A 27,541-nucleotide genomic window follows, 5' to 3' on the forward strand; every position below is an offset into this window, starting at 1 on the left:
ATTCAAGATAGCCTGGCTGATGAGGGTTATGAACCCAAAACCAGTCCCAGGATGCTTGTTTCCACTCCAGGGCAGACATGGCTTGGCAGTTCGGGCTGGACTGTTCCCATGAGGCTCAGGGTCAGACTGATTTGCATATGGCCATGTCTGAACTGGGGTGGCGGAGTGAGCTAAAGAATGGTGATGGATTAAACCCAGATCATTTGACTGGGGCGAGTGTTTGATTTGCTCAAACGCTCCGTCCAGCATCCCCTTTTGTATCGCTTTATAAGATATTATGTGGCAGTGTGATAGCCTGGAGGAATTACTTCATGAAACACTGCAGTCATGTCCGCTCCCAACCATGATTCAGTTATGAGGAGTAAGTCAGTTTTTGTGTCATTGAGTAGATGATAGATGTGGCGCTTCTTTTGAGAGAGTGATTGAGCATTTATTAGTTGGCAGTTTAGAGATTTTGTTTTGGTGGTGGTGTGACTTTATTTTCTTGAAAAGTGAGCAGTATTTTTAGGTCGAGCATTCAAGACTTCTTGTATATACTTTAGTATATACTTATATGTGTATGTACTTTGTGGGTTCTGGATATCTGCCCTAGGACTTGTCCGCTTCTGCTTAGAGACTTTATTTCTGGCCAACTGCCTCTACCCACTTGATAGAAAAACGACCAGCAAAGGTGAGTAAAATACCAAAATCACTTTGCATTCTATAGATTCTAGTCCATGGAAATTGTCTTCCACGAACACCCGTAGACAATAGTATTTTTTGAAGTCTTGTATGTTCAGTGATATGACCACCGAAGGCCCTGCTTTTATATTACAAACAGAGCTTTAGACTATACCATTTCCTGCTGAAAGGCAATATTTCTCTCCATGTGTTCCCATACCTGGCGTGTCACACAGTTTGCTTCTTACTTTCCCTCCATGTGAAAGGAGATGTAGATGTTTCAGCACCCAGGCTAATGTACTGCATAGCTAAATACATATAAGGTCCCAAAGGCAAGACCAATTTCATTGCAAATGCTTGTTTTAATTTGTAGCAGGTGTGTCACTGCTGGTATTAACTATATGAGGATAGCAATGATGTTACTTTTTTATATGGTATTCTTTCGTCCTGCAGGCTTAGGAAGTATTTTGTTGGGTCTGCATGTGTAAGTTTTGGAGATGGTGGTTGAGAGTGAGTTGGTGAACTGTATTGTTTTGTAGTGTAACCTTGTTGTGTAATAGACATGGAACGTTGTGAAGAGAGGCATGTTGTTTATTTTGTTTGCGTCTGTTTGTGGTGAATGGTGTGTGAAGTAGGAGTGGTTGAACATGTGGGACATGTTTTAAGGCTCTAAATTGTGCTGTGAGTGAGAGGCAGTTGAATAAGAGGTGTTGTGTTGGAGTATTTGTGGTAGGTGTTGGTGAAGATAGAATATTTGGGAGTAAAAATGGTTTGGGATGTGTATTATTTGTGTAGTCATGAGGATGGGAGCGGGTCTATGTTTCTAATTTGTGACAATCTATTATGAAAATGTGTGTGTCTGAGATTTTGATGTGACGGTGTGTGTGCCTTCTTTTGATGTTGTGGAGTAGTGAAAGGAGATATTGATGTAGTGGTTTTCCAAGAAGGATTTGTATTTAAAGTACTGTTAACCAGTGTAAGTTGAATGGTAAAGGGGGGGGGGTGGTGAGTGTTGGACAAGAGTGTATGTTGTGTGTGAAAGGGGATAGACAAGATTATGAGCATTTGTGTAAGATTTGATAGCCGGAAAAGGGAATATGTGTGGTGGAGGGGAGTGTAAGGATTGTTTGGTTGTGTTTTCTTGGTAAAAAGAGGGTGGTGGTGTATGATGTGATGGAGGGTTGAGTATATGTTTGGTGGGGACAGAAAGGGGTCTGTTAGGAGCAAGTAGCGGGTAGAGCTGTTTTTTTTGTATGAACAGGAAGTGTGTGTCTGGATTAAAGTTATGTATAATGTGTCTTTTTGTTGTGTTGGTGATGTGTGTATTCGTTAGTGGTATAGGACAGTGTGGTGTTTTGTGTGAGAGTGAAGGTGCCATTGTGTGGTAGTTGGGTAGAAGGGTGTATAGGTGTGGTTTGTGGGGTTTTGTAGTGGTTGTTGAGAGATTGACATGTGGAATCTTCTTTCCCCAGGGTTTGCTTGTGTGAGTCACAACACAAAAATCCTTTATCCACTATGGTAATCCGCCAGTTTCCATGTAATAAAATACCTCCCTACAGACTTTAACATTCACCTTTAAAAGCCTTTTGCCTTTAACATGTGTTTTTCACAATAGTCAGTTTAGGCCTACTACATTTGTTGTATCTTTTCATAATAAATGGATCAATCCTATGGGATCTAACCTGACTTTTCCCTATGAACCAGTAAGTGCCTGTAGCCTTTATCATTGGCTTACCACCATATCCACCACAAGCCTACTGAAGTACAGTTAACTAGCAACCATCAGACATCCCAGGTATAAAAGCACGGATATGAATGCAAAATTATAAATTGTCCAGTTCTCCAAAAGGTTTAACAAGGATTACTACAGTGGAAAATGTTCTACCCCAACCCCTGGATTTGTCAGATGGGTTGACCAACTCCAAAACTATTACTTACTGTAGAAATACCTGTTTACAACCTATAATACAGTGTGATACTAATCCACCAATAAAGGTCTACGGGGTTTAACAAATGGTATTCAGAATAAATAAGCCGGCATTAATGACTTTGTGACTGTGTCATAAGTTTCATAATATACTGATCAGACCTATGGCATTGGACATACCTTTTTGCCAGTCAACCAGTCAGGCCTATTGTCTTCATCACTGGCTTGTATCGAAGGTAAGCTTTCCCACATGGCAGCCATCAGACATAGTCATCAAATCCCAATAGTACTTTAAATTCCGTTGGCAAGGCAAGCTACTGTCTCTACCAACAGACCTTACAATAGCTATTACAGTACAGATCTTCTATCCCTGTGGTTTGTCAGAGAGGGAAACCAACACCCTAGTGTAAAGTGGTAACCTGTGAGATTCCATGCTCAAAGATACCCCTCAGAATAAACATATAGTATCCCAACTGATATTATTGAAAGACAATTAGAATGGATATGCAACAAACATTATCAGAAAAGAAAATAAGGAGACTGATTGAATATTTCAAATGTGCTCATGGCATCATATTTATCTAGAAGTAGTTGGGCAAAATACAGTTGTATCAGCACTGTAGGTAAACAAATAACAATACAACCCAAATTGTACTTGGTGCTCAAGGTGTGCAAGTGATGAACAGGGTGGCGACGCAAGTGACAATTGTGATCAGCATAAACGACGCATAGTGAATGGTGCTTGGATATATACAGTGAGGAAATGAAACACAAAGTGGCTCCAGCTGAATCGTGAAGCTTGAGTTCTAAATTAGGTTGATTTTAGTCAGGATGAACCACATTGTGGGCTGCGCCTCTTATTGCGCTGAGTGGTCGACGACGTTACATTCCTCATTATTTGAGATCATCTTCAGGACTGGGTTGAAGGGGAAACGGTGCTCTGGGAACTTATAAAGTCAGCGGTCATCCGAGGGGAGAGAACAAAACTCAATCCCGGGGGTGCGAGTCAATCCGGCCTGTACGCTGGGTAGTTCAGGACCAGGGGCTGGGGTTCCGTGGGTCTCGATGAGACATCCGATCCGTTAAATGATCAGGGAATGGAGAGTCAATCTCTGGCTGAAGCAAGCAGCGAGGACGGGTCCGACCGAATCAGGCGAACCCCTCTTCACACTTTATCACAAAGTAGTAACAATCCACCCATAAATGCGTATTGACATTTACATATTATTTTGACTATAAATACGAGAGGCCTGCTATCTTTAGCTTGATTTTTCATAAGAAACAGAAAAGTCCTGCTAGAAATGGGGGTCTCTGGTTGGCAATGACTGGAGCCAATGTCCAAATAGGGACCCTTCTTCCAAAGTCAGGTCAAGAGGGCTGGCCACTTTGATAACCCCTGCTCAACCCTGTGGTAACGTAGCACGAGCAGTTAGGAATATCTCAGAGGCAGTGTGAGAAGCATTTATGACCATGCACAATAAGGCAGTAATGACCCACAAAAGGACACAACTCAAGTATGTATAGAAAAATAGTATCTGTATCTTGGTTTAACTCAAGACTCTCAAATGCGTTTTAACCAGCTACAATGCACATAAATCAGTAGGGACTTCAGAATGCACTTACGTATCCACCAGAATGTGGTGTTGACAGAGTTCAAGGCCTGGGCCTACGCGACCCGTTGCGCACAGGTACCTGCCGTTGGAAGAGGACACAGCAAGCAGCTTCTCGAAGAAGCGGAGACGGTGACAGGCAGACTCCCAGCGACCACAAGTCTTGGCTGAAGTGGTCTGCAGCGTGCACCCACAATGATTCGGGCACTCGGGACAGGTGGACTCTCAGCGGCAGCAATACGGGACTGCAGCGTCCCGGGCTGGTGGTGGCGGTGACTCGCGTCGTGCAGCTCTGTGATGGGCGCACAGCGGCAGTAGCTTTCTCGTAGCTGCGACGGCCCATGAGATGATGTCGACAATCTTTGACGAGTGTGAACAGGCTGTGGCACACAGCGGCGGAAGCAGCTCTCCCTTAGCTGCGACAGCCTACTGAACAAATCACGATGATGCAAAGTTGGCAAGGGTGCGGGCAGTCAGCGGCAGTAGCTCTCTTAGCTGCGGCGACCCACGGGGCAAATCACGATAAATGCAAAGTTGGCCAAGGTGCGGGCTCTCAGCATCAGCAGCTCTCTCTTAGCTGGGGCGGCCCACAGGACAAATCACAATGATGCAAAGTTGGCCAAGATGCGGGCACTCCACGACAGCAGTTCTCTCTTAGCTGCGGCGGCCCACGGGACAAATCACAATGATGCAAAGTTGGCCAAGGTGCGGGCACTCAGCGGCAGCAGCTCTCTCTTAGCTGTGTCAGCCCACAGGACAAAGGATGTTCTCGACCAGGCTGGCACAACGGTGGGCAATCAGCGGCTACAGCGGCCCGTACACATTCAGCAAAGGTTCTGGAGGTTCAAATTAAGACTGGCTCTCAGCGGCGGCAGCTCTCTTAGCTGCAACGGCCCACACAGATCCAGCGGAGGGTCTGAAAGTTCAAATTAAGGCAAGCTCCCTGCGGCAGCAGCTTTCTCTTAGCTGTGGCAGCCCACACAGATCCAGAGAAGGGTTACCAGTCTGCATTCCTCACAGTAGAACTAGAGGCTCCGGATTACTTGACGGAGGCCTCACCTGCAAGTAGAATTGCTCGCACAGGAACTCAGACGGCTGACGGGGTGAAGTCTAATGTCCCTGAGACTTCAGCAGAAGGCACTCTCGATTTAGGCCCCTGAGTATTTTCTTCAGCAAGCTTGGTTAAAGTTGCAAAGTCCTTTCCTGTGTTCACTCGGACAGAGTTTCGTCTTGACATCTAGAAGGAACACCCTTGAAAAAGGTTTCAGTGTAGTGTTTTATTCCTAAAAAAAGTCTTTATTCTCTAAAGCCACAAATCGCTGAATCCAGCCAGAACCAGTTTGGTGGGGTTGGGGAGCAATTGGTTTACGAGGCGACATCCTGCCCTTTCAGAATGAGGGGGCCTGCTATCAGACGCCCCGTGGGAGGTGGAGCCATCATTCAGCTTGCCAGGCACGGCCCTGCTCAGATCAGAGTCACCCCTCCCCATGCTCTGCATGCTGATCTCTCTCTCTCAAGCCAGTGCTGACTCAGCTGGCCCCGCTGCTCCAAAACCAGACGGCCAATACACATACTACCAAAATCTACAGGAAAGCTTAGGCAAGAAAATACCTTGTTTCTAGAAGAGGCATTTTCGAACACTGGATATACAAATGGTCCTTACTAAAAAGTGTATCTCACTGTCCTGAGCTTTTAAACATATCAAATTTGAATTACCTATCCGGTTTCTGGGTTTAGATAGGATTATGGAAGGTAATCCTCAGCCTTTCCTATCCGGTTTCTGGGGTCAGATAGGATTATGGAAGGTAATCCTCAGCCTGCCCATTCCAGCCTATGAGAACGGATACCTTCACAATAGTAAACAGTGAAATGGAAGGTAACTTGCTATTAGAACATGCTACACAGACCTAGGCATTATGGTTATCCCGATTCATACAGTCATCTTTACACAAGGAGCATTCGTGCTGTGGCACTAATTAGCAGTGGCCCAGAGCATCTAAATCCAGCCAACATAAAAGATAGGAAGCGAAAAGAGGAAGGGAGATCTACACTAATGATGCCAGGTCTAACAATTCCTATGATCTTGATCATTGGTTTTCCATCACAGTCAACACAGGCTTGCTGTATTGAACATACGCATTCCCACATGGCAAAACGTGCTATACAGGCACCCTTTTTCATTGGAAACATACAACAACTGCTACTCAATTAAATGCTATACTCCAGAGAACCAACATGTGGTTGGAGCCTAAGACCCGCTCTCAGTAGTACTTCTGAAAGATCTTTATGTATTGATCACATAAAGCCTAGCTATAGTTGAACTAAAAAAGGATTGACTCTGACTTACAATCTATAAGTGAGATAAAACATTAAATGTGTCTTAAGCAGTGCTTTGTACGGAGTACTGGCACTTTATTTTGAGAGGGAGAGTACCAGCACTTCTCAAGAGAGACGTAATACTTTTAATTGGAGAGTATCAGCACTTCTCACAAATAAGAAGGCTCTGGTACAGAGTACCTGCACTTCTATTTTTCCATTTTAAGCACTGGCCTTAAGAGTGCACTTTGCAAATACAAAATAGTCGGTCATGCAGTCCAAGGAAAAGAAACACCAAAAGCAGGCAAAAGGGAGCAGATGAGACTCAAATACTTCTGTAACTGATCCAGAATGTGGTAGAGAAAGGCCCAAGCCAGTAGGTTAAGGTTCCTTAGATTAAGAACCCTGTGGCCAAAAGATGCTGATGCAATTTACCATTATTTTGGGTATTTATCTCATTGATGGTGGCTACTACTTTCTCTTATTTGGATTGGTTGATTTTCTTTCTGCCCAGCAATGTCCTTGGGTATGTTTCTAGGCTCCCTTCACCCCAGCCTCAGTCTCCTTTGCTCCCCTTTGTGTTTCAACCCACCACTACAAACCCCAAGTTTTTTTCAATTGAGCCTTGGACACCACAAGTTTCTGTTTTTCTCTAGTGTCTATTCTTTCATGCAAGGAGGTTCTGCACATGTTGCACGCCACAAAGATCAACATCCCAGCCGCTCTTCCTTGTGAACTTCAGCCTTCATGTCTTTTTTGTTCTTGACAGGGGCCGCCAGCTGTGCTCTCCCTTAGGTCTCCCCTGCACTTGCACCATCACTGCCTGTGCCGGGAAGGCTGCTCTCTCTCCACAACCACCTGTGTGCAACAAGGGGCGGCAAGCGCTAGATTTAAAAGCCTTGCATGCCTGCAGGTTCATGGCCGGCTTCTCACTACCGAATGAAAGGAGTCAATTGTCTCCACCACAACCCACTTGTAGTGTAGTTCATATTTTCCCAATAGGCCCTGCGCATTGGAATAACATAAACAGTAGTATCGACGTAGAAGTGCGGATCTTCCAGGCCTCCACTGACTATGCTAAACCTAATTGGGTTTGTTACCAACTAGCTCAGAGGTCACTGGAAACTTTCTTGACTAAAAATAGGAAGTGATCAGCTTCCCTGGCACAGACAAGAAGGGATTCAGTTTTCCAACAACCGTGCAACATGACAACTTTGCTCCTCAGATCAAGAGTCAATCTCTAGGGTCGTGTGAAACAATAGACAGTTATTTTACTCAGTCAGGTTGGTGCAGTTTACTTTCACAATATGTAGAGAACAGAGAGACGGGTGTTTGTCAATAAAGGGTTAACATTTATTGAACAGTCTTTCTTCTCGTACAAGAGAAATGAATTGCCACAATTGCAAGACTTGTTATGATAAAAAGTACGTACAGTAAGATAAGTATTGCGAAATAATACTGTAAAAGCATTGATATGGTTTCTTAGCCATACAATGGTTTAAAATGAATAAAACATATATACATTCATATATACATTAGGCTAAAATACTCAACTGGTGCTTCTAACTACGCCTACCCCAGTGTACCTGACCCAAGCCTAATACTTGGGAGGGGAGTAAGTAAGTAGCTTTAAGTTAAGTTGGTTTTGCCAAGGTTTGCTTCAAGAATTCTCTCTCAAGGGTTTAGTCAACACCATACCTCTGGAATAGAATGATGGAGGTCTGGTTTCTCCCTCAGGGCTCGATATCTCAGTCACCCGCAAGGGTAGACCAGAAACGCTGGAGCTGGATTTCTCGGCAGGAGAAAGGCAGCGTCTCTTCTCAGCGCGTCGAGGAGGAGAAGGAGGGGGGACCGCGTCCGCGGGCAGCTTGCATCTGCTGGGCTCTTGCAGGGGGACGGCTGTTCAGCTCCTAAGTTCACCACACCATCGTTCGCTAGTTAGCAGCGATAGCAGTAGCGATAGCAGCTATGATATCTTCAGCATAACAGCAGCTTCAGGCGACGGGCAACAGGGGACTTGCTTGGCCACGTTGGTAGTATTTATACCTGAAAGGTGCCTTGTTTGACGTAAGTTTGCTGGACATAAGACGTCAATAAGATGTCACTAGGAAGTGATCGTCTATCAGTGCTCATTAGAGTTCTATTACTAATCAAAACACAGCAAGCGGGATTTCCAGGTTTGCTGAGTTTTTATCTTGTTGAAGAACTCAGAGTGTTAATCTAGGAATCTCAGATAGTGACTTCTGCTCTGTCATTGCACTAATTGGTTGCAAAGGAAGTGGCAGAGAAAGCTATTCTGGAATGTGGCTCTGTTCGTGTGAGGCCAGAGATGAGTTACTGAATATTGCACTTGAACGGTTATGCCAATATAGGGAATAAATGGATTTATAGCCGAATAGGGGCATAAGGTCACAGTATCGATCAGGGTCCTAGATAAGCACGCAACACCCACTCCACGAATTCATGTCCATTAAATTACTAAAACTAGAGCAATAAGATGCATGTGTAACATTGCCCACCCCAAAATACATAAATGCATTTGAAATAGGCGTATATTGTAATACGTAAAATTTTAGGTACTGTACGTTTTTGAAGCATAGAAATCATTCAAAAATTATAGCATATGAAATCAATGAACGATTATGCAAAAAGAATTACACATGAAATATCTCTGAAACAGAAGAAGGGCGAGATAATTTCATCACATATAAATGCATTGTAATAAATGTGCTAGAGGCTGGTGTAAAGTTGCTATGTCTCTAGTTGTGTTTAGAAATAGAAGTTTGAAGCTTCTGTTCTCTAAGAATAGTTTTTACTTTAAGCAAAGAATTTTTCGTGCCAAAAAAGGGTGAATATTAAAAAGTGTTCAATTCAAAAGAATTAATGCTTGAACGGGGAAATTAGAGTTCCAACGCTTTTAGCAGTTTTTGTTGTTCAAAACTGAAGGCCGAATTCAGAGTTCATGGGAACGCTGTGTGTCGGAATGCTTCTCCAAAGTTATTATTTCTGTTCGGGTGAGAACATCATATCAGACAGGCTCTCAAAGAATTGGTCTACAAAATCAGGTGACAGTTCGACCAAATTCGATAGTGCTGTAACTTGGCAAGTGTGAGAATGATTGCTGTCATCAAAGTCGGGATCAGCAATGCTCACAGAAGGTCGTACCTGGGTGATGCTGCTTTTGTCACTCGCTCCACTGTTACTACCTAGTCGTAGCACAGGTGTCTCAACGAATGCCGTCATCAGGATTGGTAGCCGCTGGGGACAACACAATGCGTGAGCCGTTATCGGACTGAGCAAAGTATCGACGTCCATTGGTACTGCTGATGGAAGTGAAAGACAGATGTCCAACACGCACTCATCTCCGCATAGCATACATCGAAGTACCGGTAAGATACAGTTCTGCCATATAGGTCTGAATGAAAGGAACCAGGTCATGTTTAGATCTCTCAGCCTGGCCAATCCAAGGTCTCTAGTTATTCTGTCCCGGTAGCGAATTGCTAGGATTGTGTCTTCCATTCCCATAGGAGTCATGTCTGAGCTTTGGCTTGCCATAACGAAGCAGGAGGGTCAAAAATAAAATCCCTGCTATAAGTCCCAAAAATAGGGGTATGCCGCCAAAAACAGAGTGGACAAAATTTGGAACGATTCCCAGAATTGCTTGAAATGGTGTTAGCAGTCCCGTAAAAATCGTCTTAAATATGCCTGGGATGCCTGTGGCACTAGACATGTTAAGGAGTTGGCTAAGCATTTCTACGAAATGCACGGGGCAATTTGTTGATAAAAGGTCATGAACCTCCATAGCTGTCCTTGCAACTAGAAGATCATACGTCTCTTTTGATGACGTTATGGGCACTGTTGTCTGTAAAAGCACAGACTTCATTTTGCCTAAAGTATCAATTCGTATAGAATAGAGATTCAGACAAGGCCAGATGGGAGTCTCTGTGTCTACTGGCCCGCTCGGGAACAATGCTTGCATACAGCATTTGACCATGGATGTTACGCTTACTAGATAACTTTTCCCTGGCACAAGGCCACAACATCTGTGATCCGTTCTAAGAATGTAACTCCCATTCGCAAGTTGCATAAAGAAGGGCTCTAAATGAGTTGCAGGTGTGACAAGCTGGTGGCATGAAAGGTTGTTAGAATTTCCATCACAAGCTCCGTGTAAATTAATACCCTGACACAAAAGTATACCGCTTAGTGAATGTTTACAATTTTCACCACTAAGAAATACATTTTTGTCGCTGTCATTATAGCATGAATGTGTGTATGGTAATTTCCATTCTGATTTTACATATCCTTTACCCAATCGTTCATACTGGCCAGTAGGTATGTATTCAAGGCACTTTTTAAATCGGAAAGTTGTTATCGGAATAGTGATAATTCCGTGTATTATCCATTCAATGACAGGACTCTCTGACATTGTCAATGGTAATCTCTCGAGTTTGTCGATGCTCAGGATTGTATAGTCTGCTCCTTTCTGTGCCAAACTGATTTGTTTATCAGTAAGGTTAAAAATGGAAAATAATGACGTTGTGTTGATTAAACGCCAAGGCACATAGCCTGAACGAAGATTTTGCAGCATCCAGCCTAATTGTACAATAGAACGTAATTGAGATTGGCCATGCTGTAACATTAGCAAGTCTCTGTCTATTATGTCAAAGGCAGAAGATACAATATTGTCCAACGAATATATTCTGGAGGACAGAGTCATTAACCCATTGTCCACTACAGAAAGTGATTTTTCCAAATTAATACGATCAATTTCTCGTATTTTTTCTGCTGTTTCAATTTGTGTGACTTTCCAAGCCTCGTTGTACGCAGCATAGATGCTGGCCGCTATGAAACGTTTTTGACGCTGTTTGCGTGGTCCAAGAATGAAATCGCGCAAATCAGCACCATCTTTTAGTAAAGATAAGTGTTGCTTAATTTCAGCCAGTGTGGATGTTCCTAGCCATTCAAGGCAGAGTTTCCCTACACTGTATGTTGTTACTATCCCTGGAAGTTGTCTCTGGGAGTATCTAGGGTCTTGTCTGGTCATTTTTAACCCCTGTGTTTTGTTCAGGAATCTATCTTGACAGTTGTTTGTGTCAGTAGGCCAGATTAACCACTTTTTCCAATCAGGATGTGTTCTGTTAAAATGTAAAATTTTAGTAACGTCTATCTCAATATCTGTTGTTGCATTATCAGGTATTGGCTTCGGAATAGACGGTTTGTTAAGTTCTTTAATCTTAGCTAGGCCAAGACAGGATGTTTGGTGAATTGTGTCATTTAAAAACATCATTTGTTCTGGTATCATGCAGGTTCTGAATAGTGTTTCAAGGCCTTGAACCTGCCAATCTTTTGTACCCCAAATGGTTTTCGTTTCAATGTTATTTTTTCAATAATCAAAACCAAATGTCATCATTTTGTCATAAAATGCTTCTAACAGTTTGTAATAAAACGTTTCTGCATCACTGGTGTTAAACCCTGAGAAGTATTTGAATTTCTCAAAAAATGCTTTAGAACTGCTTTTAGGTGGTGTAGAACAATATTCCCATTGATTATACTTAAAAACATTTCTAGGCTGTGCAGATTTATGCAAATAATGATCGCCATAATGTGTGTAGCAGAATAATTGCTCATAACTAGAAGAACCTTGTAAATAATCATGGTCTGTGAATCTAGCTGACATTACTAAATCAGACATCATGTCATTAATACTGTTAAAGTCCCAATCATCAGAGAATGTACTAGGTTTTACAAAGTCACTTAAGGAAACCTTCAGTTGATGAGGATACTTCAGGATTTCGACCGGACCATACATCTCATAGTCAGTTTTCTCCCATACTACCCCACCAGGTATTGGAATTGCTGTGACATTTACTGTTGACAGTTCTCTTTTCTTCACGTGGGATGATCTGTGTGGTTTGAGGACTAGGTTGATGTTCTGACTTGCTGTGTCCGTTCAATTGTAATAAACTTTCCTAAAATTAAAACTAAAATTAGGCATAGTAGGAATATGAATACCCCTGTAATAATCCAATGCTCAATCAACGGTGAATCCAGATATAATTCCTTGATTTGTTGAAGGAGTTCTGCTGTATTTTCTTTTGAAGTCTTTTTTTGTTTCTGGCATCACTTCGGGGTCGTTTTGATCTTCAGAGAAGTTGTCGAAGTTGATGAAATAACCAGAGGCAGTTCTGTCAATTGTTGGGATTGTTCTTTCAATCTGTCTTTCGGTAGCACTTTCCGATGCCACATTATTGTAGACTGGTGTTTCTTGACGAACTGTTTCAATCTGTGTCTCAAGAGGCACGAGTTCCATGGCATTATTGCATAGTCCTTCTCTGTGCACTGCAGGCTGATCGAATGTGATTAGTCTTTCAGTTTGAACCTCTTGGATTGTTGCAAGTTTGGGTATTCTGTTGTTTCTCGGGAGTCCACTGGGCCTACTGTTGATTATAGGCCACATGCTTGTGGTTTTACCAGGTCGATCGATACGACTCTGTTCTCCTTTTTACCAGCAAGCGGCGGTAGTACAACTGATCTTGTTCCGGTGACTGCCAAGACAGGTACTGCTTTTCTGTAAGAAGGCCCAAATTCCTTCTTCACCGCGACTTTTTCTCTGACTAGATCCCCAATCTTTGGAATCCAGACAGGCCTTGCTGGGGCTGTTGCTTGTGGTGCCTCGTCAGTGGTATCTGGCTGTTGCTTTAACTTTATGTTGCTTAAGGATTTTCTTGTTTCATTCAGTTCCTGTAAAACAGCCAAACGATCTTTGATGTCAAAGTCTGTTTTCTTTTCTTGTACCACTGATACCTGACTATCTAAGTCCTGAATTCTCATTCTAATTCCGAACAATAGTTCGTATGGGCTGAAACTTTTTAGAGATGTTCTTGGCAAATTGTTAAGACTGGACTGGACACTTATTAAATGTTTGACCCACCCAGCGCCTGAACCTAATACCTTCGCTGTTATAGATCGCTTTATGTCCCGGTTTTTTCTTTCAACCACACTATTCCCTTCGGGGTGCGACGGACAAGAATACTGCAACCCAATTCCCATGCTGGCCATGGCCTCCTTATAAGCTCGAGAGCTAAAAGCAGGACCCTGGTCAGAACGGAACGTGGTAATTGCGTATGTGCCGATAAAGACTCGCAGATCTCTCTTATAACCGTTCTAGCGTCAGCCGAGCGCTGGAGGCCACATTTTTTAAGTGTGTTTAGTCTTAACTGATTAATAGGACGCTGAATGGCTTGCGGACATCATTACCCTTTCTATAAATGGTAACTGTGCAACATGCAGGACCGGTTCATTACTGCGATCCCTGTCACAGTCCGGACAGCTCTTTACATATATCTGATGTTGCACGCTCATCCCCGGCCACCAGTATACTGATTGCAATTCAGTCAGAGATTCCCTCATCTGAATGTGCCTTGGACCTTCACCCATGTGTGCGTCTGCTATTAATAATATTCTCCTGTTCATGTTTGGAATTACCCTATCCCCCACTCCAGGGATTCGAGCAAAAGGAACGGAGTTTGCATCGATTACGTATGCATAATTGAGTGGATAGTTCACGGGCAGTGCTGCACAGTCGCCTTTTACGGTTGTTTTTACTGCCAGCATGGTTTCCCCGTCTATGTATTTTTCTGTACGCTTTTTTGTGGCTACGGAAGCCGGTTTAGTTGCTTCCGCTGTACTGTATTAGCCAATGAATTCCCTGCAACGTGAACGCCATCACGTTGAAGACTCTGTGCGTGTATCACGTGAGTCTTTTGTAGTTCTTTCTGTAAAAGAGCTACCTGTTTCCAGAGCAATTTATGCTTTATTGTGGCACCTGTGTCATCTTTGTAATCGTTTTCAATCCACCTCTGCAGTTTATTATTGTAAGAGTTGACGCAAAAATGAGAATCTCACACGATAAGTGTCGGGAATTCACGTTCTGCATTTTCGAGCGCCATCTTTAAACATCTGATTTCAGCTCTCCAAGCCGAACAGTTTCTCAATGATTCAGTTTTTGTTACTTTCGGTCTGAATTTACCACACAGCCAACGACCTTTAACAATCGCACAGGCTGCATCGTAGGATTTGCTCTCTACGTTGAAATGCTGTACAAATCTATCTGTATAGATTATACAGGCGTATTGTGGGAGAGGCAGAAGTTCGTTTGGCAGAGGATATTCTTCTTCATATTCTAAATCATTCAGTTCCTCGAATTGCGGGGCGAAATAGTATTTCACATCATCCGCTACTAGAGAATGTACACACTGTATCCATTTCGGATCCAGTGACACTGTAGGCAGGTTTACTGGGCTGAATAGCGCCTCGAAGGCGGATCCCGCTGTGAGGATATTAATCCTTTTGCTGTGTGCTAATTCTCTTTCATTTGCTAATGCAATTTGCACTGCTTTCACAGTTCTTTCTGTGTGACTGAATGTTTTTTCTGCTTGTGTGTACAAGTGAGATTTAATTGAAATTGGTACCTTTTCTCCCTCATTAGAGGTCAGGTACGTGAATCCGCATCTTCCTGGGATGACTCGGATTACAAGACCGCGCGTGTTGTCACGTGTATCTAATTTAGTTTTAGCTAACATGTCTGTTTGCAGTGATCTCAAAATTTCTGTGTGTTTTTGAGTCCAATTGATTTGTTTAAAATCAGGTTTAATTAGTTCGTAGAGAGGTTTAACCCTCTCTGCGTAATTTAGAATGTAAGTTCTTCCGAAATTCAGAAAACCTAGTATGGATTGTAAATTCTTCAGCGTTTTTGGAGCTTGGAGTACAGCGCACTTCTCTAAGAAGTTGTCCGCTAGGCTTTTCCCTTCACTTGATAATTCGTACCCTAAGAATAGTACTGTCAGATGGGCAATTCGAGACTTTTTAAAGTTGAATTTGTAACCCTCTGCTGCGAACCCAAGTATAATGGTGTTCACTCTTTTCAAGTGAGTATCCAAGTCGTCGTCTGTGAGATAAATATCATCTACGTAAGATAATGCCTCATCATCATATATTTGTAGTAACTCTGTTACCCTAGCTGAGAATAGTCCTGGGCTGTTCTTGAACCCCTGTGGGAGTCGACAGAATTTTTCTGCGACCCAAATGCTGAGAATGCGGTCAAGTATCTGCTTTCTGGTGCAATGTTTTGACAAAAGAAACCATTAGATATGTCTAATGTCGTTTTATATTTTTTCCTAACTATGTTATTCATTAGGGCTGCACTATGCGAGTTTTGTACTGCAAATGTTTTGCAACATGCATTAAGATGTCTGTAGTCCAAAACTAGACGATATGAATTGTCTGGCTTGGAGACAGGAAACAAAGGATTGTTCATTTGAGAGGTGCATGTTTCAATCACCCCCTGGTATTCAAGTTGATCTAAGATCTCCCTGACTTGTTTTTTAGCTTCTTGCTTAATGGGATACTGTCGTTGGGCAGTTGGTTCACTTTTTAACTGGATTTTGTGGGGAGGAGAGTCCTCATCCCATCCTACATGATTTTTATATAATGCCGGTGCCTGGGCTACTGCCCATTTCCTTGCATAAGTATATTTTTTGTGAATCGGAATGTGATTCGAGAAGGCAGGCATAATCATTTCTTCGCCACGAGGGCACTCCCTGACAAACTCTGGGGGCCAATCTTTTTCAGCTAACAGAATATCATAGCCTTTTGAGAGTTTATCCCAAAATAGACCCTTTATTTTCCTAGTCTTATCACCCTCTATACGCAATGTTATTTCGTATATTTTATGGGGCTCGCTAAGTCTGGTGTCGGCAGTTTCAACCTGAATGAATTCATTCGTGTCCACTGTCTCCAGATGACTCATCAGGATCTTGCGGGCTATACTGATTTCTGCTGCACTGTCTAACATTGTCAATGCCCACTCCCCGTTTTTCAACTGTGTCCTCCGTATTCTCGGCATGGTTGATTACTCTAATACTGGCTACCTTCTTTTTGGGAAATTGAGATTTTTTACTCTGAGCAGGTTCCTTGTCTTTGGACTTGGTGTGCTCTCCTGGGTCTGACCGTCCTCTTCTTTCCGATTTCTGCGAAAAAGATCGAGAGGGATGTGTATCAATACTTTGATATCTATCAGGTTTCTTCAAATTATCCCTATTTCTAAGGTTATATCTTTTCTCAGAGGGCTCCCTCTGGGGAGACTGGTGTTCTCGAGTCGGAGTTCTTTCCCTCCGTCGAGGAGACCTTCCTCTGGACTGGAAAACTTTTTCCTTGGGAGTGGATTGTTTATTTCCATCCCAGCTCTTTTTAGGAGTATTTAAATTATTTAAAAAAAATAATTTTTCAGGATTTTCGAGCAGTTGGGGCTTTACTGGTTTCCCACCCAAGCTGTCTCTACCTAATTCTTCATAGCATTTTTCTATGATTCTGGCAAGCTCAACTGGCTGATCTGTTATATCTGTTTCCTTCAACTTCTGGCGGATCGCCACAGATGCTGCTTCTCCTTTTATATTGGCTAATAATATAGCCGAGACCTGCTTAAAGTCTTTCAGTAATTTCATACCAAGATTTAAAGCGGGCTCTGGACCGTATTCATTTTGAATCTTGTAGTGAAGAAGGTCCACTCAGGAAGGTATTATTCCAAGATGATTTATTTCATGAAGATAACAGGTTGTAAGGTACAAGACATCATGTGGATATGTGGTAGATCAGAGCCCCACCAGGAGCTGCCTGTCAGCTGCTCAGCCCATGACCAACTCCCACTGCCTCACTCAGTCCCAACATTCCGAGGCATCATCCGACTACAACATTCTAATGAGTCAGAGCACAGGCACTGGCAGAGCAGGGCTGGTAAAACACCTTACAGTATAATATGCAGGATACTACAAATCTGTTTTAGCACTTCTGGTATTACCGCCATAGACGGAACACCGTGTGTTTTTGTGTAAATGGAAGCAAAGACTGTACCCCAAGTGTCACAGTCCTCCACGTGTGGTGCGATTCCCATAGGAAGGCAGATGGTCAAGATTCTGTGTTTCTCAATAGGGGTAGTATCAGGAAATACTGCCTCTATTTGAGTGATTTTCTGTGCTAACCAGAAAGGAATTTGTTCCCGTTTTACGGGTGTTTTACCAAGACATGACTGTATGTTCTGTGGTGTAATTTTATTAGTGTTCCCCTGATGAGGGGTCAGCTGTGGTACATTAACAGCTGGTTGGACTGTTGCAGTCCGCATTACATATTGGACTAATTGCCTATGTATTTTTATTAATGTTTTTAGCTGTACTAACAGCTCTTCCTTTGACATTTTTCCAATGTCCGGATGTGGTGTGTAGCTGGCTAGAACCGGCCACGTTGCTCCTGGTCTACCTAGTGGACCGAGCCTGGTAATATGATCATTATGTTTTAGGGCGCCATTAAACCAGAGCAGGTGCTCTTGGAATTTTAGTGGGATTTCAGTCTCCTCGAAAGGAGCGTACTCTTCCGGAGGTTTCTCTATTTTGTAATAGTGAAACTCTTTTGTTCTAGCGTTTGCCGCTGGAAAGTTTATCCATGAATAGAATACCTCTGTCTGCCGATATTCGTGTGCCTCTATCACGAAGATTACTGTACCACCTTGTGGTGCCAGTCCGTTTTCTATAAGTTTTAAAGTTATAGACTTTCTTAAGTGGACCAGGATGTCGATAGCATCCGGGTCAGTCTGTAGGAGACTTGAGTCTTCCTCTATTAATAGGATTGCCAGCCTAGCTGCTTCCCTTTCTTCTTCACTGTCTGACATTTTATAAATGCAGGCTTTGCAGAGTAGGTCTCCAAGGAGACAAAGATTAGGTGCACAATATTTTGGAACACTGTATCCTTCAACGTTGAATAAACCAGAGCTTTACATAGGAATCTCTTCCTACTGAGTTCGGGCGGATTTTAACCTTTCCCCCACTCCAGACGTCTATTGGAGTATTTACGGGAGAAAGGGGTCTGTGTGAAATATGCACGACTGAGTTACTCTAACGTCTTGCGTTAGTTTATCGCCTTACCAAACGTTGGGCGCCATGTAGTGTAGTTCCTATTTTCCCAATAGGCCCTGCGCATTGGAATAACATAAACAGTGGTATCGACGTAGAAGTGCGGATCTTCCAGGCCTCCACTGACTATGCTAAACCTAATTGGGTTTGTTACCAACTAGCTCAGAGGTCACTGGAAACTTTCTTGACTGAAAATAGGAAGTGATCAGCTTCCCTGGCACAGACAAGAAGGGATTCAGTTTTCCAACAACCGTGCAACATGACAACTTTGCTCCTCAGATCAAGAGTCAATCTCTAGGGTCGTGTGAAACAATAGACAGTTATTTTACTCAGTCAGGTTGGTGCAGTTTACTTTCACAATATGTAGAGAACAGAGAGACTGGCGTTTGTCAATAAAGGGTTAACATTTATTGAACAGTCTTTCTTCTCGTACAAGAGAAATGAATTGCCACAATTGCAAGACTTGTTATGATAAAAAGTACGTACAGTAAGATAAGTATTGCGAAATAATACTATAAAAGCATTGATATGGTTTCTTAGCCATACAATGGTGTAAAAGGAATAAAACATATATACATTCATATATACATTAGGCTAAAATACTCAACTGGTGCTTCTAACTACGCCTACCCCAGTGTACCTGACCTAAGCCTAATACTTGGGAGGGGAGTAAGTAAGTAGCTTTAAGTTAAGTTGGTTTTGCCAAGGTTTGCTTCAAGAATTCTCTCTCAAGGGTTTAGTCAACACCATACCTCTGGAATAGAATGATGGAGGTCTGGTATCTCCCTCAGGGCTCGATATCCCAGTCACCCGCAAGGGTAGACCAGAAACGCTGGAGCTGGATTTCTCGGCAGGAGAAAGGCAGCGTCTCTTCTCAGCGCGTCGAGGAGGAGAAGGAGGGGGGACAGCGTCCGCGGGCAGCTTGCATCTGCTGGGCTCTTGCAGGGGGACGGCTGTTCAGCTCCTAAGTTCACCACACCATCGTTCGCTAGTTAGCAGCGATAGCAGTAGCGATAGCAGCTATGATATCTTCAGCATAACAGCAGCTTCAGGCGACGGGCAACAGGGGACTTGCTTAAGGCCACGTTGGTAGTATTTATACCTGAAAGGGCCTTGTTTGACGTAAGTTTGCTGGACATAAGACGTCAATAAGATGCCACTAGGAAGTGATCGTCTATCAGTGCTCATTAGAGTTCTATTACTAATCTAAACACAGCAAGCGGGGATTTCCAGGTTTGCTGAGTTTTTATCTTGTTGAAGAACCCAGAGTGTTAATCTAGGAATCTCAGATAGTGACTTCTGCTCTGTCATTGCACTAATTGGTTGCAAAGGAAGTGGCAGAGAAAGCTATTCTGGAATGTGGCTCTGTTCGTGTGAGGCCAGAGATGAGTTACTGAATATTGCACTTGAACGGTTATGCCAATATAGGGAATAAATGGATTTATAGCCGAATAGGGGCATAAGGTCACAGTATCGATCAGGGTCCTAGATAAGCACGCAACACACTCTTCTTCACTAATTTTAGCTATGAAGTCTGGTGAATTACCTCTGTATGTGTCTTCGTCTCACGTGTTCTTGCTATAGCTCGTATTCAGGTGGAATGTGGGTGAGGGGGAAGGGAATGGAAGTGATTGGTCTCCATCTGTCTCAGCTCCTTGCCTCTGGGGCCCGGGATCCCAACTCTGGGCCCGAAGACCAACGCTGAAGCCGGGGAGCGCCTTCCCCGTCCAGACATCCATGGGGGAGGAGCCCAGGATCCCAACTCCGGGCCCTGCGAGAGAGGGGGAGTGCCGCCCCACTCCCCCATGGCTGGAGGAAGGCGAGGGAGTGCCGTCGCACTCCCCCGAGGTCCGGTCGAACCAGCAGGAGTCTCCTTGTCTGCCAGCCGGAGTGGACAAACCAGAAGAGAGATCCTGAGGCATCCCCTGGAGGTGAAGAGGTGTAATGGAACCATTACCTGAGGTTATTCTTTTTAGCTGGACTGTAGGTCACAGGTGTAAAATGTGAATTCATAAACAAAATGGGTTTAAATTGCCAGACACTCCTGCATCTGCCTAATCCTGTGATTTTAACTGTGAAACCTTTTAGGGGCTTTAATTGCAATGCATTACAACTGTCAGCTAAGATAAGTACCTCATTTAAAGTGATGCCCAAACATGTATTCTTTCTACTGCGTTAGGGGAACAACCACCCAGGCTGTTGGCCACTAAGATGTAGAGGTGTATATTTTTTGATCAGTATAAAATTCTCAGTCAGGGTTATGTGTCCCCATGGCAGGATTACCTATTTTTATTGTTTGTTGAGATGATGGGTTTGGCCGCCACTGGGATGGTGCCAGTTGGCAAGGCCCTCGCTCCAGGTTGTGTCAACCCACTGCATTAGGGGGCAAGATGATGTGCATACATGGGAGTGGTGGTACTAGACCCCCCCCCCCCTCAGGTTATGCAATCTCACAAAGTAATTCCAACAGCTTATGTATATTTGTGCATTGGTGCGTAGTATTGAGTAGTGTGTGTGTCTAATAAATGTACTCTTACTTTTATAAAGCAAAGTACATACTGGACAATCAATTATTGAGTGTTATTTCTGCGTACTTGTAATGGTGATTACTAGCCTACACCACCTACCTTGAGTAAGCCTTAGACTTCTCTGCAACACTACCCTCTGAAAGTCAAGCGCTACAATAGGGTATTTGGTTCCCAGTGAAGGATAAATGTGACATGGTATTTGTGCAGGCCTCACAGATACTGTCTCGTTTTCCGGCACTTCCTAGTTAAATATTTACTATATGATATTTAACCGTATTTACTACCGTTTTCATGGAATTGCAGCACTTTCTCACTGGGTGCCATTTCTTACTACCTTTCTTACAGAACTGGGAAGGCCATCATTTGATCACTTATGTCTGATATTTTTTGGTGTATAGTGTGAGAATGTAGATTCATTTTACCGGCATTCCTTAATGATTGCTTCTGTGTTATGAGAATGCAAATCCACATACTTGCCTTAAAGTATGTTGCCATATTTTATTAATCAATAACGATTTCCCTTTTATGTCCCTACTTGAACCCTACTCTTAAGCCTTTACTCCAGTTCACACCTCCACACATTTTAAATTGATTCTAATTTTTTTATTCCATATTGCACACTGCATATTGTAGCTGAACAATTCTACAAAGGGTGGCCTCTTCTGAAGTTTATACATCGAAGTGAGGATTTCAGAAAGTAGTAGAGTCGGGTATTGCTGGCAATACTTGTATCTTTTTTTTCAACGTTCTCGCATTCTTCCCACCTAGTCATTAGTGCCTATGTATAGGTTTCGATTGTATCACATGCTCTCGCTTCCATTCACTTGCATCGAGGAAAGGTGCATAAAGGAAGCACTAAAATGTATGGATTTTGCCATGACCAGCACCAGCTGATCAATGATTTGATTAGGCAATTGCCGTGCTTATTGTTAATGTGTGATGACTATTTTGTAGATGTCGATGTTGTCTAACTCGTGTACCATAGCCCAAGTTGGTAACTGTGACACAAGTTGTTGTATGCACAACAGAGTGTTTATGTAAGATGTATTTAAATTGTTCTATGTTGTATGTTAATGTGGTGCGTGGTGTGGATTTAGCTACTTTTTGCCAGTTTTATGTTTTTTGGGCTGAAAAACGATGCTACCCTGCGTCCAAACCCTTAGTGCAAGCTTATCGATGTCAAGCCTTCGTCTAAACTTTTTTTTTCGTGGGTTACCCCTATGATTAGCAAACCAGTGCACATTATGCAGAAATCAGTTTCAAGACTCATACCCTGTATCCGACATCAAACATATGCTTAGTCTCTTTTTTGCAAAATATATATAAATCCTTGCCATGGCTACTAATGCACTCTGTCATGCAGGAAAGCAAAGTCAACACAACCGAAGATAAATTAGTACTTAGTAGCATATTTATGGACGTGATTTCCCCACGCAAATGGTTAAGAAACATCATTTTCATTCTAAGTTTTATGTGGAAAGACAGTTGCAAGATCATAGTCTACTGTATATTTACTATTAGTTTTTTACTTGTGTTTCTTTCTTAACTAGAGTCCACAACGATGGGCGGAAGCCTCACACAATCCGACTTACCATCCGTCAGTATTCACAGACCAACAAGTGGTCTAATCGGGAAAGCAGACAGTGCCCTGTTCCTTCACACCTTATTCAGAAGCTTGGTGCAGGTAATGAAAGCAAACTAAGAGTTGCAGCAAAGTCTGGTGCGAAGGCAGCAGCAGTGGTTGAGCTTGTGTGTCTTGAAGAAGCGCAGTGTGGTTTTTAATAGGCTGGTATTTGCACATCAATAGAGCTGCTGGATCTTAGCCATAAAAAGAAGCCCCAGAGAAGGTGAAGGGCCCTTTGACCCTTCCTGCCGAAAACAGTTAGCTGAGCATCCCCATCCTCTGCAAAATCCTCAGTAGTCATCCTGCCTGGGCAGGAATTCACTGCAAAAACCTCTTATTGCAGACTTTCTGTCCCTAAATTGTGCCCTGCACTCATGGTGCCCTAGCTCCTAAACTCTCAGTGCAACTTGTACCAATTTTCCAGATCCCCTGGAGGAAAATAGTGAAGAGAAAGTTGTATGAACTATAGGGAGAACCAGCAGAGCATCTGCAGAGTGGCAAAAGCCAAATGTAGACACTAGCTCTACTGCGTACACGCTGAGCTGAGCGGCTCACTGCTGGTTGTCACTGTGCATGTCTTCCCCATGTCACCTAAATGACCACTTCTTCCAACTGAGGTGATCCCCCTCAGATGTAGCCCACACACAGCTATGGGACTAGACTGTGCCAGTGCAACGTAGTCCTACCATCAAGAATACCAGCTCACATGCACACACCCATGGACTCACACAGTAACATTGTATAAAAAGCTCTACATTACTTATGTGTTGTTGTGCATGCTTATCTTACATATATATTTATATTATAAATTACGGATTTAGGACCTGATTTAGATGTTGGTGAACGGGTTACTCCTTCACAACGGTGACGGATATCCCGTCCGCCGAAATATTAATCCCATAGGATGTAATGGGATTTATATGAATCCCAAAGGATATAACCGGATTTAGATTATAGCGTACGGGATAACCCCTCACCACTGTGACTGAGTAACCCGTTCACCAAGATTTAAATCAGGCCCTTACCGTTTAAGTACACCAAAACTAAATGGAAATAAGTAACAGTAAAAAGATATCAAATAATTTTAAAACAAGTATGAAAAAGTTCATATAAATAATAGACTAAAGTAAATGGTTCGAAACCTAGCTGTATAATAGACATTGGTGGAAATGGAACAGTGTATCTTAAATTTGCAATGAAGATATACTTACTTAGTGTGCCCATTGGGACACTGGCATGTTGATGATGTTACAAGTGTGGATACAGGATTGAAGGAGCAACAAATTAGAGGAGGAAGGGCCTTGTATGACAGCGCTGTCCGATCTCATCCCCGGGCTTACAAATTAGTATAGCGGACCATTTGGGGGTCATTGTTGCAAAAAGGTGATTTTACACTGCCTTGGTTGTTGCATGCGCATGTTGCATGTAACTGGGCCAGTTATGTCTTTTGTTATGTTGTTAGATGAAACTGGTTGTCAGAGTACAGTATAGAAATAAACTGATTAATTTGTATTTGAACTTTCCACCAGGGAGCGACGATGTTGTGATTCCATTGGTCGAGCTGCTTATGAATCTTTTTAAAAAGATGATAAATGTCAAGATGCCGTTCCATCTTACGCTATTGAATGTGTGCTTCTCTAAGCTAAAAAGTGTTTTCAACTCTACCAAGGGATCCATTGGGTTTTATTTGACTCAGAAGACATCATCTTCTTCCCCTCAGTCACAGAAGACCGTTAAGGTAGGGTTTGAGTATAAGTGTATTTATGTTTTCTGTTTAAGTTTACATTAGTCCTCATTAGACTGTATGAGTCGTGGGTGCTTGACTGGACCGTGAAGTACTGTTCTGTTATGCCCAGGGTATCGTTTGTGGGTTTTTAATTTTAGATCAAGTAACAGAACATCTCTTCTAGCCCCTCCAAGCTGTCTTACCCACCCTAAAGCAAGTCATGATGGATTCCCAGTGTGCTAGGCCCTCCTATGAAAGAGTACTGCCACCAACAATATGTTTCCCAAGGTGTGAGCCACCATGCTCAATATGAGTTGATTGCTATGTGTAGTGGCACCCAATTTCTTGATTCTGTGATGCCCAAAGTTCTCCACATTGCTCCTGCTGCACCTTAAATGTGGTGCACAATTATGAGATGCACACCGAGGTATTTTAAAGGACTAGGCTAAAATGCAAGTGGAAACCTTACTCCTCAGAACCCCTTCCATCCATCCTTCCATCCACCACAATCACTTTTCATGTCTGCTCTTATCAACTCAGTCCCAGAAGGTCCTGAACTCTATCTAATTATAAAAGGATTTTTTTTTTTAATGAATGCATTGTTTATTTGGAAATTATATATTTACAGGGATTTTTGTACTGATCATTTTTAAAGGTTGACTAGTAAATTAACTGTTTCTAGGCAAACTTAGAACATGTTTTCTGTTTCTACAATGACACATTAATGAAGAAAGATGATGAAATCTAATCTTCTGACTGGTTACACTATTCCGCACACTGCAATTCTTCAGATGTGTCAAGCGAAACTTCATCCATGTCTTGTTCCAAATACCCATCAGCAGGGTCTAGTTAAGAATTGGTTGTGGACCTTTCATCATTGGCAAACAGAACAAGATTCCTCTGTAATCCAAGACTGGACAAAACTCTCCTCATCCTTGGCAACAAATCCATCTGGCATCTGATATTCCTGTTCGCGCTCATCATCATGATGGCCACAAACACCACAAGTCTTGCCCTTCATCCACAAAGCTGGTGTAACCTTGCATGTGACTCTGTCATAGTAAAGCTTCTCAATGCCAAAGTCAGGTGCGATCAAAACGAGCCCATCAGCCTCCTTTTCCATCCTCAATTGAGGCTCAGAATGAGATTCATATGGCACACTATTCACCTCAATACCATTTATGATCAGCTTCAGGGAGTCAGCAGATGGATACATGTCAATATCGTAGCTGCCCAGTTTGACATTGATGGCTTTCTGGTCAGGAGAGTCTTCCACTTTCTTCATCATCACCAGGAAATTCAGCTTAGGGCTACAGTCTTGGGCCAGGACATGGTAGCAGCTTCTGGCCATCGAGTAGTTAAATGCAACGTCATTGAATGTGGTGATTCTATCTTTGGAAACCGTGCAGTCACCTCTCAGTTTGTCTAGGAGGTGTTCTGGGGCTTCAGCGAAAGTATTCCAGCTGGGCGACTGAATGTCCGAGGTCTGGATGGGGCGACCAGCAGGGATCGCAACAGGGAGCTGAATGGATCTGTAATAAAGTGTGAGCCTTGGAATCTGCATAACTGCATCAAAGGTTCTTGGGGAGCTCAGAGAAAGGATGATTTTTGCTTGCTTAGAGGGATTTTTCTGTAACTTTTCAGAGAATCCAGCTAGCTAGCCAGCTTTAAGAGCAGCTCCTGGAACAAACTGTGCAGCCCATTTTCCAGCCGATTTCAGTTTTGATGGGATTCTTGGCCACTCAGCCTTCCACCTCAAGCCCGGTTGACTGCCAAAGTGACCAGTTTCAACCTTTGCCGCAATTTTGTAGTCTTGGCAATTCTGACCCCATTTCACATAGGCCTGTGCCTCATGAGAGTTGACAACAACCGCATTTGCACAAGCGCGCCACCTACTGGCGACAGCGATTTCCACTGCATAGGCCTGGATCTGGAGCTTGGAGCTGCGGTAGTCGGCGTACACGATCACCTGGTATCCTTGTTTCTTGTTGTCATTTCTCACCGCTTGAGCAGTAACTGCCAGCACTGGAGGTTTGTTGTCTCCCATAAATGCAGGCTTCTGAGATCTTCTGGCACTGGAGCCACTGCTGCTACTGCTCCTTGAAGAGCTGGATTGGGAGGAGGATCTTTGTCTTGAATCCCTCTTCTTGGGATTGTAATTTCTGTTTGCTGGGTGGAAATGAAGGTCATAAATATCAGGGTTCGTCTTTTTCCTGTGGGACTCGTTACTACTGCTGCTGCTGCTGCTTGCGCTGCTAATGCCCCATTGTTTCCTGCGATTCTGTTGATGCTGCTGTTGGCTTCCCTGGTGAGCAGCATGATGGCGTCTGTTGCTGCTTTTCCTACTGCTGCTACTGCTGCTGCTGCTACTGCTGCTGCTGCTGCTGCTGCTGCTACTGCTGCAAATTATAAAAGGATTAAAAGTAGCATTTTTCTTATATAACATTTGATCATTTTTGATGTATAGAGTTTGCATACTTTGGCTTGTTGCATTAGTTGTCTTTTCCTGATCTAGTAGGAGATACCAAGGTGACACAGTAGTAGTCACGAGTCGATATGATTGAAAATGTTTAATTTTTGTACGTTTACTTTTTTAATTAGCTTTTGTTCTCTCTAGATATTCTAATCTTTTCTAGGTTAAAAACTGCTCAGGAGTGAGATACATTTCTCCACACCTGAGATATTTTATTGTAGTACCGAGTAATTATAATGTGCAGGCTTGCATTAGGCTAATAAATACTGTACTACGATTTGATTAACTCCAGTTCATTGTAGCAAACTATGGATAATGCCACTGTTAGAAATGGCCCTTTCTAGTGTGCTTTCCCTCGACCTTTTCCTTTTGTCCTTCCCGGTTTTCTGCAGCTCTGTGTGCTAGTCTTGGGACTTTGAGCATTTTAACACTGCCATTCCGTGCCAAAGTGCTGTGCTTGTCATATACATACTGATAATTTGTGTATATATGATTGGCTGATTTGAGTTCGGTCTAAGACCCTTGTCCAGGGGTAAGACATATACATAGGGCATGTAACTCATATGTTCCTCTGTGGGCCTCCATCACTGGTTCTGATACCCACAGAGGTAGCGCTTCAAATGTGTCACCAGCTTTCCATGGCAAGGCCAGTGTGTGCAGGTATCTGTTACCTATTTGCCAAGGTTCTGCATATCTCTCGCTACATCGGAGTACTCC

At 43.0% G+C, this 27,541-nt stretch overlaps 1 protein-coding gene across 2 annotated transcripts in view; it reads left to right on the forward strand.

Moving 5' to 3' along the window:
• The window catches only part of POLI (DNA polymerase iota), a 231,995-nt gene that overhangs the window by 138,525 nt on the left and 65,929 nt on the right, over positions 1–27,541 (forward strand). For both annotated transcript variants that reach the window (XM_086960401.1, XM_086960402.1), the window contains 2 exons: positions 22,552–22,685; positions 24,155–24,363. In XM_086960401.1, the coding sequence (XP_086816527.1) occupies positions 22,552–22,685; positions 24,155–24,363 (343 nt within the window). The remainder of the gene's footprint in view (positions 1–22,551; positions 22,686–24,154; positions 24,364–27,541) is intronic.

This window comes from Lissotriton vulgaris, chromosome 3_1, assembly GCF_964263255.1.
Source record: "Lissotriton vulgaris chromosome 3_1, aLisVul1.2, whole genome shotgun sequence".
NCBI classification, from domain to species: Eukaryota; Metazoa; Chordata; class Amphibia; order Caudata; family Salamandridae; genus Lissotriton; species Lissotriton vulgaris.